Source organism: Cynocephalus volans, chromosome 11, assembly GCF_027409185.1.
Source record: "Cynocephalus volans isolate mCynVol1 chromosome 11, mCynVol1.pri, whole genome shotgun sequence".
NCBI lineage: Eukaryota > Metazoa > Chordata > Mammalia > Dermoptera > Cynocephalidae > Cynocephalus > Cynocephalus volans.
In genome coordinates, this window is record NC_084470.1 from 121120283 (window position 1) to 121139456 (window position 19174).

The 19174-nt window shown below is 48.7% G+C and overlaps 1 protein-coding gene across 1 annotated transcript; it reads left to right on the plus strand.

The window, feature by feature from the left end:
• The first annotated feature begins 7171 nt into the window (after positions 1 to 7171).
• GOLT1A (golgi transport 1A) lies at positions 7172 to 19129 on the plus strand. The gene is made up of 5 exons (XM_063115395.1): positions 7172 to 7196; positions 15303 to 15394; positions 16267 to 16445; positions 18375 to 18438; positions 19091 to 19129. The coding sequence occupies exons 1-5, from the start codon at positions 7172 to 7174 to the stop codon at positions 19127 to 19129; spliced, it is 399 nt and encodes a 132-aa protein (XP_062971465.1).
• Positions 19130 to 19174: the final 45 nt, after the last annotated feature.

Here is a 19174-nt window from a genome sequence, read left to right on the forward strand (position 1 = left end):
ACGGTTACTGTCCCAGTTCATGTGCAAGTAAAGATGACAATTCACTCAACAGATATTTATCAAGCACCTTTTATGTACCAGGCACTGTTCTAGGTGCTTAGGATAAGCTTATGCTTCCGAGGGATTACAGACCGGGAGGATTCCACCTATCTTCACTTCTGGCAGGTTTTTTGAACGTGGCCCTTGGCCACATTTCCCATTTTCACAGCTCAAGCACCCCTCAATCTGTCTTTTCTCCCCTGCAGAACGGCAGGTGGGACTGGCTCCCAGGTCACCCTCTCTCCCTCTTTCCCCACATTTTTCTCCCTCCACAAGAAACAGATTTTTCAGGGCCTTCTATGCCTTTCCCTTTCTTTGTCTGTCTCTCCTTTTTGTTAAGTGATATTTTTAGAAATACATGTGAAATACCAAGAAGCAATGTCTGCGCCTCTGCCATCTCTCTCTCTCACATCTTATTTCATAAAGCTGGCTCTTTATGTTGCTTTACATGCCTTAATATATGTTTGATGGAGATTACACATATTATAGATGTATGTGTAGCATATATATATATATATATATATATATGTATATATGTGTGTATGTATTTGTTTGGATGTCTGACCCTTTCCTACAGCCCCTGCCCCGTCCTGCTCTCTCTCCCCATTTTCCACACCTTTCCTAGCATGTCAAGACCATACTCCTTACCTTTTTGATCCAAAGAAGGGGAGAGGAAAGACTTATTTTAAGACAGATCTATTTTACGCTTTTGTTAAAAAAGCAAATCTATTTTCAAAATGTGCAATGTCTGAATGGAATTGGCAAATTATGTGAAGAGACTGGGGTGGCTGCCTCCAGGTCCCATGCCTCTGTCCCAGAGGCTTCCTTCCTTCCTTTGCATTCCCCAGTCAGTAAAGGGCTGGCCCCCAGAGCCCACCCAGACAGCACCCTGCCAGGGATCTGATTACCCTGCCAGCTTCTGATGACCCTCGGAGGGCTGTCAGATGCAAATCCTCCTGAAGGAAATGTTTACAGCTGTCTGCACAAAAGGACGCCCATGCAGGCACACACACACATGCAGATGGGCTCCTGGACCACCACCCCTCACCACCCTGGGCACACAGTTTGATGGCAACCTATGCTAAACAGCACTGAGAATGTCGATCTGCTCCTTGATGGACCCACTACATGGTGCAAAGCCCAGAGGCAGCAGCCTGGGATTCTCTGTGCCATTCTTGATCCTTTAGCACAGACATGTGCAAGTTGTTTGGACTTCTCACACTTTTTCACTTGATCCCTCTCTGGTCTGGGTCACATCTATGACACCTGTTTCCCTCTGTGACCTTTCTCTTTGGGGGACTGTTCTTAAGGGAATGCTACCTTGGTCTGGCATCCAGACTGTGAAATCAGCTTCTGGGCTGAAGAGGGTCCCATGACGATGTAACCTCTTGGCCTTGCCCAAGAAACCCCCCAGACTGACTTTTCTCTGGCAGGCTGCAGCTGGGGTGTTAAGCTAAGTCAGCTCAGCATTCCAGACTGCATGTCGACTGTCCAAGTGGGAAGGGGCCTCTTGTCTTATAGGGATTTGGGCAGGATGGACGTATTTGTCCAGATCTGAAATCAAGGGTTTTGGAATCTAGCACAGAGCCTTTGGCCAGCATTTAGAGCCTGACCTCCCAACTTTGGCATCGACTGGCACTCTGTTCCCACCCCAGAGCATCTTGTTATGAATGAACAGGGCCCAGATGGAGGCCCGGGGCTATGTAACCCACATGGGGAAAGCCCTGGTTATTCATGTAGGGCCTTCCCGATTAGCACATTACTTCCCTCATCAGTAACGAAGTGGCTGCAATCAAATACTTCTACTGTCCCTGTAAAGATGTTCTGAGGTCACGAGGCGCACACTTGTTCTCCTGCCTTTGTGAGAGGCATGTTCTTGGGGCAGGGCTGACTGCGGTAAGACAGAGTCAATTACTTTCCCCATTAGGTACCCTCCACCTGGCAGCTCTTAAAACTAAGGAAAAATGTTAAATATATATATCTATATACACACATATATCTATTTATGCACATATTGGGGCCAATTTGATTTGCTAGTATTAGACAATAAACCATACAAGGAAATTTATGATCTCAGTGTCTTTATTGAGTATAAAAGTGACCTTAGAAGAAGGGTTAAGGTTAGATAAACTGAGGGCATCTCTGTCAGGGGACCAGACATCTGTAGCATTCCCTTTGCATCTTTCTAGCCAACGACCCCCTCCCTGGGGAAGAGGAGACATCCCGACTGAAGTAGATGAGAGTTTGCTTCCTCCTTTTAGCAGCATTGTTTTTAGATTTAGGTTCTGAAGAATCCCAGTGAGTTCTGCATTTGTATCTTGCAAGTTTGTATAAACCCAATACAGGAAATAAAATGAATGGTTTGTACTTGTGGTGTGTGTCTCCCGCTCCATATCCGTGGCTGCCCTTGGGGTCCATAGCAATTTGCCGGCTTGGCAGGAAAGGGGAGGGAGTGTGAGGGGCTGGGCTGGAGCACATGCCACCCTCCTCTCCCAGTCCTCGGTCACCCCAAGCTGGGGAGATCCTTTCAGTCCAGATGAGCCCAGACCAGGGCTTGCCCCAGGGTCCTGTATAATGTAAGTATCAGATGCTCTAGGCCCTGACACCTTCCCCTTGGTTTGTCTCTGAAATGAAGAGTAGGATGGTAGGAGAAGAAAATTAATTCCCAGCCTTTCTCAATTACTATACAATGCCCTGTATTGCTGCTGTAGGGTACAAGAAGGTATATAACTTGGTAGGGGATACCAGAAACCACCCGGTTCTTCTTATCCAGGCTTAATCCCTTTGGTTTATTTCTCTTGGCAGATATTTAGTGGTTATCAGTTATTGGCACTCAGTGTAAAAGACTTTGCCAGAGCTTTTTTTTTTTTTTTTTTTTCTCCCATCTTTTTTTTCCCACCCATTTTTTCCCCAGAGCTTCTTAATTTTGAAAGCTTACTGTGAGGAATAAGAGTCAGGAAGCCCTGTAATCCTATGAGGTGGGCACTGGAGAGAAAAGTGAGCCCAAGATAGTGGCAGGCCTCTGCTGGGCTTCTGCAGAATGACTGAGGGAGAGATGGTTCAAGAAACAGGGAAATTGAGAGGGGAGAAAAGAAGGCAAGCTTCCTCTGCCCTGATTCCCCACTGGTTTGGCTTTAGTGGCTGATGCTGAATTCTGAACGTGTGTTCTCATCCCTAAAGCGCTAGCACAAGGGCATTCATTTTTTTTGTTCGCTTTACAAATAAAATGATGATATTTTGGATTTTTAACATCTCCAAGAGAGTTCTAAACTCCAATGTCTTTTGTGAAACAGGGAGATTTGGGACCAGATGTAGGCTCAAGACATAGACCTTTGAGGCTGGGGGAGGTGTATCCCAGAACTTGATGCTTTCCAAGGGCCTGAGCCTCTATCTGCAGCCCCCATCTGGGCCAGAGCCAGCGGCAGGGCCTTGGAGAGGAGGTGGAGCATGAGACCCCGGAGCACCACTGGGCTTCACCGTATCCGCGAATAGGGGCCGGCTGCTCCTCTCAAGGCTGATGCAGCAGGTCCCTGCCTGCTGTACCTCCCGGCCCAGATCAAGCCTCTGATCAAGCCAGGTCCAGATTTGTAAAAGGGGCAATGTCGGAAAATGCAAATAAAAAAGCAAATAGCAGAATGCCCTTTAAGGAATGGTGCTCTGTAACTTTGTGATCATTTATTTATTCTTGAAAAGAGGCGAGGCAGGGTCAGGCAGGCAGCCAGCCAGGTTTCAGACCCTGCGGCTGCTGGGAACTGGGGCTCCGCCACCCGCCGCCTCCCAGCCCCAGTGTGAAACTGGACTCGCCGCATCGCTGAGACGGATGCCACAGAGAGTGGCGTGTCGTGCTCAACTCCTGGCCTTGCTCCTTGCTACAGGCATGAAGATTCGGGCGAGTCACTAAAATTCTTGAGTCTCAGTTTTTACGTATGTAAAATGGGGATATTGACCACCATCTTATGGAGCTCTCAAGAAAGTCAAATGAAAAAATGGATGAAAAACACTTTGAAAACTCCAGCTCGTTTACAAATGTGAGGAAGTGGTGGTGGTGACGTTGTGAAGGAACTCTTGGCCACCTTCAGGGGCACGATCAGGAAGGGGGAGAATGTTTTCTGAGGTCCCTGCCTTCACTACTCTATAGCCTTTGCTGGGAGACATCACCAGGGCCCCTGCCATTCAGCCCTCTGAGGTGTCCTTCCCTGCCCAGTTCTATGCCTCCAGCCCCAGGGAGTACTGCACAACCCCACCCCTTCCCCAGGGGCCAGGCCATGAGACTGCCATAGGCCGAGGGCCAGCCCCACCTGCCAGGGCCTGGTACTCCCTCCTGCAATTGTCCCTGTGAAGGGGCCCCTCTCCAGGATGGTGGGCTGTGGACAAGACTCCCTGGGCTCAGGTCCAGTACCCAGAGAATCAGGCCAGGAGGGCAGAGATTCAGGAGAGTTTGCTTCTCCTGAGCTCATTGGTGAGCTCCATGGCTGGGTGGGGTAAGTGGGGGGTGGGGGGGAGGAGAGGTGTTCCTATCTGTGCAACCTGTGGGAGCAGTTTAGAACCACAATTTGAGATGACAGCAGAAGTCTTTCATATAAAGTATGTTAAAAGTATACTAATAATAGTAATATTAATAAGAATAGTAATTATTATACCTACACTATAATAATAATAGTAGTAACAGTGGCTCGTTAAGTGCTCACTATGTGCCAGGTACCTGATTCTATGCACTTTACATGTACTTTCTCACTTATCCTCATGATATCCCTATATGATAGGTACTATTATTATCCAAGAAACTGAAGCCCAGAAAGGGTAAATAAAATGCCTACGATCTCTTGAAGCTACGATGATGCCCAGGGCACTTTGACTTCAGAGCCCAAGCTCTTAACCTACCAGTGGTTTCAATGGGAGTGACACGCCTCCTGGGGGGCATCTTGGAAATGATGAGCAAGATGAGCCTTAGTTTGCCTCAATGATAAGGGGGGAAAACTCTTACTGGCATTTAGTGACTGCAATGCACAGGACAAATTTCCAAAACAAGCAATTGTCCCGTATCCTGCACTAAACCCACCACCCACATCAGTTAGTCATACTTCAATTCATAATAATATTAAAATGCTTTTATAAGCTTTTAAGTTTTTCGTAATAAGTTTTATGAATAACTCAGAAAGTTAATAGATGATTATTATGGAGAAGAAACTTAAATGGAATAAAAACATTGTCTCAAAATGATTGAATAATCTCTTCCAAGCATTGCCTACACAATTTGTTACAACATTTCAGCTACTACACATTTGGTTGAAAGCTGTTCCAATGCAGTAGGGTATTACTGAATAAGAAAAGAGAGTGACTGAAAATATTTAACAGAGGAGACCGGAGAGAACCAAACATCATCAAAGCAGAGATACTTGAAATGCAGGAGATCTCATTGGAGCTCCTTAATGACAGTGTTTAGAAGTTATTTCACAGTACTGCCATCCTTTATGTTTTTAAAGTCTTCTGCAGCCTGAGGATGCACACCCGTGTGGAAACGATTACATGTGGAAATGTTCAAGGGAATAGCCTGTTGTTTCTCTGCCTTCCTCCAGCACTGTCCCAGGGGTCCGCGTGTAATTGCTCTAAACCTCTTTTATCACGATGTCTTTTCCTAATCTCTCGTCTATTCTCCACTGCCCATTGGACATACATGATCTCCAAGGCCTTTTAAGGTCCTGGAGACTGAATTTTACCTCCACATGTGATGGCATTTCAAGATAGAGATCTATGTGTCTGTGACATTCTATCACGACCCCATTCCACCTGGTATCACAGGGAGCTATTCTGACACACACGTAAGACCCAGTTCCTCCTTGTGCATACTGTACTTCCTCATTCTCTCTGTCTAATTTGCCTTGCTATGTCATCCCTACCTCAGTCAAGGTGATTTCCTGCTTTCTCTTAATGCAAGTACCTCTGGTCTGTTATTACTTACCTAATGTATTAGCTTGTGGTCTAATGTTCACTCTCTACTATTTTGTTTTCTTGTGTGTGGTTTTTGTTTTTCCATAGAATGGCTCTGGTGTTCTATTTTTCTTATGTTCAAACTTTTTATTATATGTAGATGCAAGCAATCTAGCTATTTCACTTATGTATCCTGGTAAATTTGCCTGAGCATTTATATATCGAGAGACAATATGTTTTATCATGATTATTTTGTTTCTTTTTTATTATAGTTAGCTTTGAGTTTTTAAAATGATGTCTGTAGATTAGTTATATCATTTATGAACTTCATTTATGCATAGAGGGGGCATTACAAGGGGAAAGTTGGCTCTAACGGTGTTGAGAACCACTGCTCTACTGTGGGAAAAAGGACGTCAGAAACGATCTGTCCCCTCCTTTTCAGGCCCACAAAGGAGGAAAGGATACTCCCACGTCTACACAGCTGGTGGGTGGACTAGAACCAGCCTCCTGAATTGTCCGAGCCCCGATTCAGGACTTTGTGTTCCATAGCTCGACCTCACAGTCCAAAGCTGGACGCCGCTGGGGGAAAGGAGGCCGAAGCCCTTTGTGTCTAACTCCCCTGTGGCGCTTTTGCCCTTGATTTAGAGGAATCTGGCTCTGGGTTAGGTCAGCAACAGATTTTCTCGGTTGCTTATCGCCCCCTAGCGTCCAGCATGTGTACTAGCACAAAACATAAAACTTGACGTTCAAGGTGAATTTACTACATCTTCAAACAGATGCAGAGATTCTAACTCTTCCCACACCCTCTACCAAACCTAGCAAGGAACCTGGGCACCCCCAGATCCCAATCCTTCCATATGAAATCCTTTGTAGAGGAGACGGGAGCAGCTGAACTCAGGCTCAGGGCGTAGGGGAGCGGTGGGGGGTGAAGGAGGGTGCACAGAACAGGTGAGGTGGGCGTTGCCTTCCCCAGGTGGGCGAAGCGTGTGTGCGGGGGCAGCACCCTCTAGGAAAAACAGGAGGAGGGGGCCTGCGACTGTCAGCTGCCTTTGGAGGGGTGCGGGGGAGGGGAGTTAATGATTTACCAGAGGCTCATTTCACAACTTACCAAGGGTCAGCTTCCCGGGGGCACGTAGGCTTGGTCCTCTCGGCTGCTCGCCACTTGCCGGCTTCGACCAGGAAGGCCCCCCAGGCCGACTGAGGCATGATCTCCATCACCGAATGGCAGAGTGAGTGCAGTGACTCGGGCTGTGGGGGGAGCGGGGCTGGAGGATCCAGGCTAGGGTGGGGCAGAGACGCGCCCCTTCCAGCCAGACCTTTTCTTTCTGGGGAACCTACACACGTGACCTCTGGAGCCAGTGGCTGGGCGCTGCTGTGCTGGCATGCGAAGTAGCAGGGCCCAGGCAGTGGGCGAGGGGGTGCTCAGCACCCATAGGTAGCCAGAGGCTGGTGCCTGGGGGGCCTGGCAAATTGTCAGTCAAGCCCACCCCTTTCCTGTACAGGGTTCTTAGAAGTGGGATGCCACAAAAGTGAACGCGGGAGGCCTCTGCTCATTCAGACCCCACAAACCCTCAAAGTCTCCTGTGGCCTTGGGTCCCTTCTTACTAAAAACCAAACTCCACTCCTAAGTGTTTTCCCCTTCCTTGGGGGGAAAGGGTAGGCAGGTAGAGCACAGGTCTGGGAGGGTAGGGAGGACCGTAGCTCTGTGGGCTTCCTTGGCTGAGTTACTTAGAGGCTCTGAGCCCATTTCTCATCTGCAAACTGCTGATACTATTCACTCGCTCACTGAACAGTTTTGTCTCTGCTATGTGCCAAGCACTGCGTTGGATGTAGAGTTTGAAACAGATGTATTCCCTGCTTACCTTCTAGAGAGGGGAGACAAGCAATTAACAGATCAAGAAGAAAATATATGGTATGTCAGGAGTGATAAGTCCTCTGGACAAAAATAAAGCAGGCTAAGGAGGCTAGGGAGTTCAAAGTAGGGGGATTACTGTTTCATACAGAGTGGTCAGAGAAAACTTCACTGAGAAGGTGCCCTTTACACAGAGACCTATAGGAAATGAGGGCATAGAGCCATACAGCTCTCTGGAGGGGGAATGTTCCAGGAAGAAGGGACAGCCAGTGCAAAGACCCTGAGGCGTTAGCAGGCTGGGTGCGTTTGAAGAACAAGGGGGCTGGTGTGGCTGTGGCTGGAGCAAAGTGAATAACAGGAAGGGTAGTAGGGGCTTAGGTCAGGGAGGTCACTGAGGGGTCAGACCCTGTAGAGACTTATAGGCCGTGGTAAGGACTTTGATTGTATCTACATAAGATGGTAACCCCACTGGGGGATTTTGTGCAGAGATGTGACATGGTCTATTTCTATTTTTAGAAGATCACTCTGGATGCCAGGTTGAGAATAGGCTGTCGAGGGGAAAGGGGAGCACCAGGGAGACCAGGTCTGAGGGGAGCGAGGGTGGAGGAGCCTGGGCGTGAGCAGTGAAGTGGTGGGGGGTGGGCCGCACTGCATCCGCCTTGAGGAGGTTGCTGAAAGGGTTTGCTAATGGATTGGATGTGGGGTGTGCAAGAAAGGAGGGTCAAGAAGGCTTCCAATGTTTTTATCCTGGGCAATGAAAGGTTGAGCAGGAGGGAAAGCAGGAGCTGCGCTTTAGACGTGTTGAGTTTGTTCGTGCCATTAGACATCTAGGTGAGACGTCAAGTAGGCAGTTGGGTATGAGTCCTGAGTTCAAGATAGAGGCCTAGGCTGGAAAGAGAAATTTGGGAGTTGCCAGCATGTAAATGGTATTTCAAACCACGAGAGTCCATGAGATCACCTCGGGCACAGTTTCTCAGGCTTCCCACTACGGACATTTTGGGGCAGGTTAATTCTTTGCTGTGGAGGGCTGTCCTGTGCACTATAGGATTTTAACAGCATCCATGGCCTCTCTGCACTAGATGCCAGTAGCACACACCCCACTGAGTTGTGACAACCCCATATGTTTCCAAACATTGCCAAATGTCCCCTGAGGAACAAAATTGCCTCCCGCCAACCTCCCCTTGCCACAGTTGAGAACCACTGACCTAGGGAATAAAAATAAAGACAGAAGAGGGCTGAGGCCTGAGTTCAGTGGTACGCTGACATTTTATTAAACCCATTAGCCTTCAAGTAAATATACTCTTACCACATGTGATAAGTCCTACGGAGAATGTGCTAAGTGCTATGAGAGAGAGAAATGAGGGAACCAGCTTTAGTTCTGGTTTACAGAGAGTGGACCAGGTGTCCCTGAGAAACTGACATTTGCATTGAGCCGGAAGGATGAGTATGTGTTAGTCAGTTCCAGGCAAGGAAACCTCATGTGCAAAGGTCCTGCGGGCAGGAAGGCTCAGGTGGACGCAATGAAGAGCAGTGTGGTTGGAGTATGGCAGGCCAGAGGCAGGGAGGCAGGAGACTGGACAAGCAGGCCTGGGTGAGCCATGGTGTAGATGAGAGGATTTTTTCATTCTAAACTCAGTCGGAGGCCACGAGGGACTCTAAGCAGTACACTAATAAGACTGGATTGTATGTTTTTTGAGATCCATGAGTGCTGTGTCGAGAAGGATGAGGAGAGAGGCAAGAACGAGGCAGGAGACAAGGCAGGGCTGTGGCAGAAGTCCATGACAGAGATCCTGGTGGCTGAAAATTAAGAGTGGAGAGAAATGGACAGCTTTCAAGATACATTTTAGAAGAAGCAGCAATAAAACTTAGCTGCAGACTGAACAGGGGAGGGTGGCATGAGCAGCGAGGGAGACTCAAGGATAGCTCTCTCGGGGGCTTCTGCCTCCGGTGGCTGGGTGGACGATGGGGACGTTCTTACTCACTGGGGGAAATCAAGGGATGTGCAGGTGAAGGAAGGAAGGTGGACAGCTCAGTTTTGGACCTGTTGAGTTCAAGATGCCTGAGAAAAAAACCAAGCAGACATGCTAAGTAAGCAGCTGGAGATGAGTTTGGAAGCTGAATGAGAGACCTGGGCTAGAAAGATAAATATCGACATTGTCAGCACACAAATGACATTTAAAGACATGGAAATATGTGTGAAAACAGAATAAAGAAGTGAGCTGAGGCCCAAACCTTGAGCAACTCAAGTCCCAAGAGGAAGAGAGAGCAGTAGGAGCTGGCAGTGGAGACTGGCAAAGAGTGGTTAGAGCAGCAGGAAGAAAAGCAGAAGTGTGGTGTCACGAGAAAGGCTGTTTCAGCAAGGACTGGCCACCTGCCGACAGATGAGGACTGACCTCTGTCCACTGGATCTGTAACATGGAGGTCATTAATGGCCAAAGCAAGAGCAGTTTCCGCACTGGGTTGATGAAATGCACTTTTTAGAGGCAAATGACTGTGTTCGGGCCCTGGTTCTGCCAGTTGCTGGCTGTGTACCCCTGGGCAACTCAACCACTCAGTGTTCCCATTTTGTTTGTGAAATGGGGCTAAGAGCTTCCTAGGCAGTTATGAAAATTAAATGAGTTAATGTACTTGAAGTGCTTAGACTGGGCCCGGCACAGTGTGTTCCATACACTGCTAATCACTATTGTTAATTTTGAAAAGTGATTAAAGCCTTGTCCTCTTTTCAATTACCTCCCTCCTCTTTCTGAACAATTCAGGTCTAAAGCTATTAGGCTGAACAGAAAGGGGCATGCCCAGAGCTGGATGTCAGAGCCCCAGCTGGGCGAGGTGGCCGGCCAAGGTGTCATAGCCGAGGCAAGGTGAGGAGGGCAGTCCTGCGGGGTAGAGGATGGAGAGTGACTTTACAGCAGAGGGCCTGGCAGACACTGCCTGAAGAGCGGAGAAACATCATCTGTAATGGGTCAAATTGAAACCGTGCGTCACCTTCTAGGACACAATGACAACACAGCACCACATCTTGCTGATATTTCTGCCTAAAGTGCATAACCTGAATCTGGTCATGAGGAAATGTCAGACAAACCCAAATGGAGGGACACCTATAAAATAACTGGCCTGAATCTACGGAAGTGCCAAGGTCATGTCAAGGAAAGACTAAGAAACTGTTCCAGATGTAAGAGACTAAAGAGACATGACAATTAAATGCCACATGTGATGATGAACTAGATTCTTTTGCTATAAATGATATTACTGGGACCACTGGTAGACTTGAATGGGGTCTGAGGGTTAGATGATAGTAATGTGTCAGTGTTCATTTCCCAATTTTGATGGTTGTACCATGGCTATCTAGGAGAATAAAGGAAAACTACACCAAAGTATTCAGGGGTGATGACATATCAGGTGGCAACTACTCTCAAATAGCTCAGGGAAAAGATTCTTTGTACATATTTGCAACTTTTCTGTACATTTGTGATTTTTTTTTAAAAAATAGAAAGAAAAAAAAAAAAAATGAACAACGTCCTGAGACTCCTTGCACAGCCTCGGGCCGGAGGGACTCATCCGCATGCTCCATGATATATTGCTTTCCTTGGAGCTATAGCTGCTTTCTGGAACAGGAAGGACATTGAACCTGGCTTCCGTTAATGAGAATTATAAGGTGGGGAGTTGGAGCAGCCTGGCTGGTATGCATCAGGCTGCACGGTCCTCTTGGCAGCGGCTCGGGAGCTGCAGGGCAGGGGCATTAAACAGGGCATCAGCGCATCCAGGAGTGTGCCTTGCCAGGGGGACCTAAAGCTGGTCTCTGAGGTCTGGGGAGGTCTTCACTTCTCACTAGGTGACGCCCTGGAGAGCCAGACCGCCCTGAAACCTTAGCCTCCAGGCTGTTTCCTGCTGGGTGTAGCGTGTGACAGCCCCAGCCATCTCCAGCAGGGGGCGCGCTGCCTCATCTGTCTGGATCGTGGGGACAGGGCCTTCTGCCACTCCCGGGAGCGGGAGTCTGTAGGACGTGCCCCTCATCCCCCGCCCGCTTTACCATGGTTGCTGCCCGAGAAGAACTTCAAGAGCAAGCCCTGGCTGGGAAACTTGACTGAAATCGCTAAGCTACTCCAGAAGCGAGAGGAGGAGGAAGGTCCGAAGCATGTGTGGGAGAAACACAGTTTCTGAGGCTTTTCTGTGTGGTTCTGTGTCCCACTGAATGCTGAAAGCACTCAGTGTGGCCCATAAAGAAGGCTGTTCCCATCACAGGAAAATTCTGGACTTACACCAGCCCTTAAAGAAGAGTGTGGAACAAGTTGGAAGAGTAATAACTATGCAGCTAGTCAATCATTGTTGCAGAAGAAAGTATAACATAGGAGAGAAGACATAAAGTGTAAATTTGAGAAACTTATGCTGTTTCTGCAAAATGACTTAAGAGGCTGTTCTCAGGTGTGTACAGGATGGACATACAGATATGCCATATGGAAAGACAGAGCACAACCTTCATAATGACCCAAGGGGGCTGCATTCTGCCCAGCTGTCCTGACTTCTAGGATTTAATTCAGGCAGCCATTGCTGGGAGGTAGAAATCAACAACAAACCCAAATAGATCATGAAGGTTTGTCAGAAACAGGAGCAGTCGGGTCAGTAGCAGAAAACAGATTCTGGGCGGCTGGGTGATATGTTGAGAGGAATGATGTTGCATTGGGTCCTAACAAAATCCAGCTTCTGCCAAAAGTGAGACCCAGGAAGACTGGCATTTTACTGGACGATGAGTTGAGTGAGGTTTCAGTCTAGAATTTGAATGATAGATTTCAGCTTTGTATTTTTAATGATTCTTTTAAAGAAGCCCTTTGACCTTATTTCTGTACTGGAATTCATCCTAATCCTTTGAAAATCTGCATGATAGCAGATTCTGAAGGATTAACTACCCAGAAGACGAGCCTGTTATTTCATTTTCTTTCAGTTGCAGAGATAACTTAGCCAGTAAATCTAGTCTCAACAATTTTGTTTTTCTTTGTACAGTTCTGCCTCTAAACAACCAGAATAATTTCCCTCCTCACTTCTAACAACTATCTATAAAAGCATGGCAGTAAAACCAGATTCATAGAGGTTATGAGGATCAATTTAAGGTGTTAGTTAACAAGTCTAGTAAAAATTTCAGTGAGGATGTCAAGACCATTTAATGGGGAAGGAACAGTCTTTACAAGAAATGATGCTGGGAAAACTGGATATCCACACGCAAAAGAATAAAGTTGGACCCTACCTTACACCAAGATTAACTCAAAATGGATCAAAGATCTAAATAGAAGAGCTAGAACTATAAAATTCTTAGAAGGAAACATAGGGGAGAGCTTCATGACACTGGATTTGGCAATCATTTCTTGGATATGACCCCAAAAACACAGGTAACAAAAGAAAAAAATAGATCGACTGGACTACATCAAAATTAAAAACTGTGCATCAAAGGATGCAATCAACAGAGTGCAAAGGCCACCCACAGAATGGGAGAAGGTATTTGTAAATCAAATATCTAATAAGGGATCAGCATCCAGAATATATAAAGAATCCCTACAACTCAACAATAACAAAAAGAACAACCTGATTAAAAAATGAGCAAGAATATGAATAGACACTTCTCCAAAGAAGATATACACACGGCCAACAAGCACATGGAAAGATGCTCAACGTCACTAATAATTACGGAAGTGCAGATCAAAATCATAATGTGATACCACCTCATACCCATTAGCATGGCGCCATCGAAAAAGCAGAAAACAAAGCATCAGCAGGGATGTGGAGAAATTAGAACCCTTGAGCACTGCTGAGGGGAATGTAAAATGGTGCAGCCACTATGGAAAACATATGGGAGTTCCTCAAAAATTAAAAATAGAATTACCATATGATCCAGCAATTCTATGTCTGGGTATATACCCCAAAATAATTGAAAGCAGGGTTTGAAGAGAGATTTTTTTTTACACCCATCTTCACAGCAGCATTATACACAATAGGCAAAAGGTAGAAGCAATTCAGATGTCCATCAGCAGATGAATGGATCGACACAATGTGGTATATACATTCATATTCAGCCTTAAAAAGGAAGAAGATTCTGACACATGCTCAACATGGAGGAACCTTGAGAATGTGATGATAAATGAAATAAGCCAGTCACAAAAAAGACAAATATTGTGTGGGTTCCACTTATTAAAGGTTCCTAGAGAAGTCACATTCGTAGAGACAGAAAGTAGAATGGTGGTTGCTAGGGGCTGGGGAGAGGGGAGAGATACTGTTTATTGGGTAGAGAGTTGCAGTTTTGCAAGATGAAAGAGTTCTGGAGATGGAGAGCGGTAATGATAACACAAAAATATGAGTGTACTTAAATACCACCAAATGTGCATTTCAAAATGGTTAGGATGGTAAATTTTATGTTATGTGCATTTTACCACAATTTAAAAATTAGAAATTTGATTTAAAAAAATGAAGCAACACAATGAATTTTCATTCGTTGATTATCATAGTGGCAAAGATAAGTAAAATTAACAATTCTGTGTGATGGAGAGGGGTAACAAAAAAAAGGAACTCCACATCCTGTTATTGTACAGCTCTTAAGGGGAGTGATCTGAACTATGTATCAAAATGTCAAAAATGTAGCCTTTGACCAAATAAGAGGGTCATACTGTCCTGCACTTTGGTGCCCTGCTGGCTGGCTCTGAGCAAACTCCTACAGCTTCAAAGAATGCCCTGAGACACGCTGGGTCCAACCTCGTGCAGAAATGCCCGGCACCACTGGGGCTGAAATCAGAGGAGGCCGAGGGGTGTGAGGTGGGCCCCCAGGCAGCTGCTGCAGGAGGGAGGGAGAACAGGCGAGCAGGTGCAGGCCGGGCTGTGCTTCCCCAGTGGGAAGTTGAGCACATTCCTGACCGGTGGCTTCTATTTTCCCAATTAAATGTGAAAGGTCATCACCTGAGAGCAGGGGACAGGGCAGTTTTGAGGAGAGAGGAGACAGTGTAAAGAGTTGTTTAGAAGAGCAAGCGTCTTGAGAAACAGAGCAAGACAGCTGGGCGGTTCTGAGTCTTTTGGGGTGGAGGTCATGAGTTTTCAGGGTACCCTTCTACCCCACGTGGATAGGACCCCAGCAGTTCTCACTGCATGAGGCAGTTGGTTGTGTCCAGCCAGGGACCCAACCTGCTCGTGATCTGGATAATGTGGCATCTGAAGGCAGGAGGATGCAGAACATAGAGAGTGGGACTAGCTCCTTCCCAGGGCTGTGTTTAGACAGCATGCGTCATGTATAGAAGTGGCCAGCACAGATCCCAGGTGCCAATCAGAGGTTCCTGCCCATCCTTCCTTCCCCTTCCCATCCACCCTTCCTGAGAGCACGGAAGCTGAGATTCCTGGATAGAAATGGAGCCATCCCCCAGAGGGCACCCATCCTGTGGCCATGAGGGAAAGTCTCAGGGTCCCAGCCTGTTCCCTAAACCGCATCTCACCGTGACCTCCTTGCCCATTGCAGAGATTGGTGTGGGCATCACCGGTTTTGGCATCTTCTTCATCCTCTTTGGGATACTCCTGTACTTTGACTCGGTGCTCCTGGCCTTTGGAAATGTGAGTCCCCCAGCCCTGTGTACCTCCCCTGCCCAACCGTCTATTGCCGGGAAGGTCAGCCCCAAGTTCATTCAGATCATGTCCACCTGGGCGTCAGGGGTCATCGAGCCTGGGCAGACGAGGGTTGCAGGGGGTAGAGAGCAGAGCCTCTGGCAAAGAGAATCTGAGGCCCTGAATTCTCACGCCACACTCTGCATTCCCAGGTGAGTCAGACACTGTCCCTGCCGTCGAACCCCACCATCTCAGGACAGGATATGACATTATATACACGGGTGGGGCAGTGGTAAAGTCACAAGACAGACACATTTCATATGAACCAAGGGGCTTAGAGGAAAGAGATCACACCCAACTGGAGAAGGTTGAGAAGGAATTTGGAAAGAAAGTGGGTGTGGAGGGAGGGAAATGCATTTTCAGGGAGGGAAAAGGTGTGGAGGAGGAGAGGAAAGCGTGGACATGCTGGGAGAGAGACAGAGGGCTAGATCTGGCGGGAGCCGGGGCACTCTTACAGGATCGCCAGGAGCCAGGCTGAAGCAGTGACAGGGCCACATGTGGGGGGCCTGGAGGATCACCCTGTGGGCTGTAGGGACCCCGATGGGGTTGTAGCTCGGCATGGCTGCGTCGCCTGTTTAGGCCTCCGTCCTCACCTTTGTGAAATGAAGAGAATCTCGCTCTCCATCCACCCTCCCTGGGAGGTGCGATGAGAAAGGCAGTCAGGTATGAAGAAGTGCTTGGGATCCAGTGAACTGGGTAGGAACAAGGGACCCTCAGACCCGTCCTTGTCTGTGCAGCGCCTCTCCCGCCCTGGCCTGCAGGCCTGGCCCTGCCTCCTGCGGGCTGCCATGTTTGCTCTCACACGCTCTCCCTCCCCACAGCTGCTGCTCCTGACTGGTCTTTCCCTCATCATCGGCCTGAGGAAGACATTTTCCTTCTTCTTCCAGCGGCACAAGCTCAAGGGGACCAGCTTCTTCCTGGGGGGTGTGGTCATTGTCCTCCTGCGCTGGCCCCTCCTGGGCATGTGCCTGGAAACCTATGGATTTTTGAGCCTCTTCAAGTGAGTGCAAATCCCTATAACCCTGGACAGACCCACCAAGATGTCCAGGAGCTGAGATCACCCCAGCAGGGTGTGCAGAAGCTGGGACTTCATCCTGCAGGAGATGAGAGCCGTGGAAGGGTTGGAAACAGGCAGGGGCCTCAGGCTGATGCTTTAGAAAGGCCCATTTATCCGTAGACATTGATTGAGCACTTACTGTGTTCCCAGCACTGTGCCTATCACCAGGAAAGAGACACAGGCCCCGCCCTTCAAGTCTCAATGATCCAGCCAGAGAGGAAGGGCGGTGAACTAATGTTTGCCAAGTACGCTCACAATTGCCATCTTATTTTGTCCCCATAACCCACTGTAGTGTTGTTTCCTACTTAACAGATGAGGAAACCAACACCCAGGGGCTGCTCCCTGCCCAAGGTCTCACACTAACGTGAAAGATCTGAACTTGACCCCGTGTCTCTGGCTCTTGGCTCCGTATCCCTTGGCCTGTCCCGTGTCAGCCCTGGGCCTGGTACAGGGCAGGGTAGAACTCAGCAATGATACTATCAGGGCTGCAGAAGCTCAGAGGGGAGGACAGGGAGGTGTCCTAGAGGAAGCAGGACCTGAGACAGGCCTTGAGGGATGAGTAGGGCCTAAGAGAAGACTGGAGAGTGCTTAAGGAGAAGAAAGAAAGGCTATCAGGGAAAGTGGGATGGGATTGTGGGGGGAATAGGGGTGGGATGGGACAATGGGGACTGGAAGAATCGTGCCTTATGCAATCATGGGAAGGAGAAGAGGTCAGGAAGGTCATGGGGAGGTCATGGGGTTCTCATAGGAGCCCCAGTTTGCTCCGTGCCACCTTGAAAACACCCTGATGAGTCTGAATGTTCTAGGCCTAATAGACATCAAGTAGTGTGGCTTCAAGAAACCAAAATTTTCTTACACACATCTCCCTCCGTTTATTCAATATTCAAATACGTCATTATTCAAATAGCTATTTCTTTAAATTGTCACATACATAATAAGTACCCCCTGTTTGCCAAAGACAGGGCTAGGTGTGGGGCTATGGCACTAAATGAGGAGAGAATTCCCGAGGAACTTGCAATCGAGGAGGAAGACAAGTAACTTCTCGTGATGTTTACTGAGGGCTCAGAGGTGCAGTGGGGCCACTGCGGGTTTGGTAGTACAACCCAAAAGAAAGCCTTGACAGGGACACCTTGCCGCAGCATAGTAGGGGCCAAACCCATCAGAGCTGTGCGGGACCTCAGAAGTGCAGCTGAGCCCCAGGAGAGTGATGCCAAGAAGAGAGCGGCTCAGCCAGAATTCAGCACACAGAGCTTCTCAGCCGTCCACCCCACGCGGGGTTCCCCTCCCGCACCCACCTGGGGGCCGCCAAGCCTGCGAAGGATCACACGTATGTCCCCGAGCAGGCCAAGGGCCAAGGGTGGCTCTGTGCGTGGGATGCCAAGGCTGGGGAAGGTAGACATGAGCACGGCCTCCAACAGCTGTCTGTGCCCAGGGCCCAGGAAACCTGGAGCAGGTGGCACACGCCCCGCTAGGGAGGAGAAGTCTCCAGCCAGAGTAGTAATATAATGAGAGAAACAACAATAGAAGTAAATATTTCCTAAGCAGTTCTTTGTATGAGGTCCTGCAATGCAGATACTCTTGTTAACCCCATTTTTACAGCTGGAAACCAAGATTCAGAGAAGTTAAGAGATTTGCCCCAAGTGTGTAGGGTGCCAGAAAGTGGAAGAGCCAAGATTTGGACCCAAGGAGTCTGACCCCAGAGCCTTCATTCTTAACCCCTTCACTTGGCTGCCTCTCAAACACCAGGGCTGCAGACGGAGCCTGCCTCTAGTGCCAGGGGCCCGCTCTCCTTTTGGCGGTCCTCAGCCTCACTACCCTCCGTCCTCCCCTCCTGGGCCACCACTGACTCCCCCTCCTCCCGTCTGCTCCTAGGGGCTTTTTCCCTGTGGTCTTTGGCTTCCTGGGCAATGATTGCAACACCCCCTTCCTGAGCACGGTGAGTACATCATGCATGCGCCCGGCGCCTTGGGGAGCTGGTGAAACTGCTGCCCCAGGTGTGGCGGGCCCTCCCCATCTGCCCTCAGACCCCACCTCAGGCATGCCAGCCTTCAGCTCCTCTTCCCCTCTCTGCCCCTTCTCGGTTTGACACAAGCAGATGAGGTAAGGGGATCCCCAAGCCGTGTGCCAAATGTGTGGGTACAGAAGAAGGTAGCTATTAATATCCCCTCATCAGAGCCAAAGAAAGGGTGACTCAGAGACTCTAGGTGACTCATCTGGGAAGCTCCTGAGATTTCTGGGGAGTGGCTGGGTCTGGGCCCCAGGCATGGAGAAGATGTGTGACAGCCAGTGACAGCAGGAAAAGCAGGTGGCAGATTTGTCCTCTTCCTGGGCAGGCATGGGCAGTGATCCCAACCCCTGCCCCTCCCTTTGTCTGAAGCACCTGACAGAATATGAACTCTCCGAGGAGCGCGGGGAGGCCTTCCAGCCAGCGCCTGATGCACCCGCCAGCTGGGCACATCCCCCACAGCCCCCTGTCCCTTTCTGTGCTTGGCATAGCTCCCCGGCTCTCAAAGCCAGCTCTGTAATAACCTAGCTATTGAGTCTGCTCCCCACTCTTTGTCTGGAGTAATGACTCTTGGCTCCCACAGCTGTTCCAGAAGCTTCAAGGTACCAGCTCCATGGTCTGAACAACAGAGAGGAGTTCCTTGAACTTGGATCACGGGTGGAGAGGG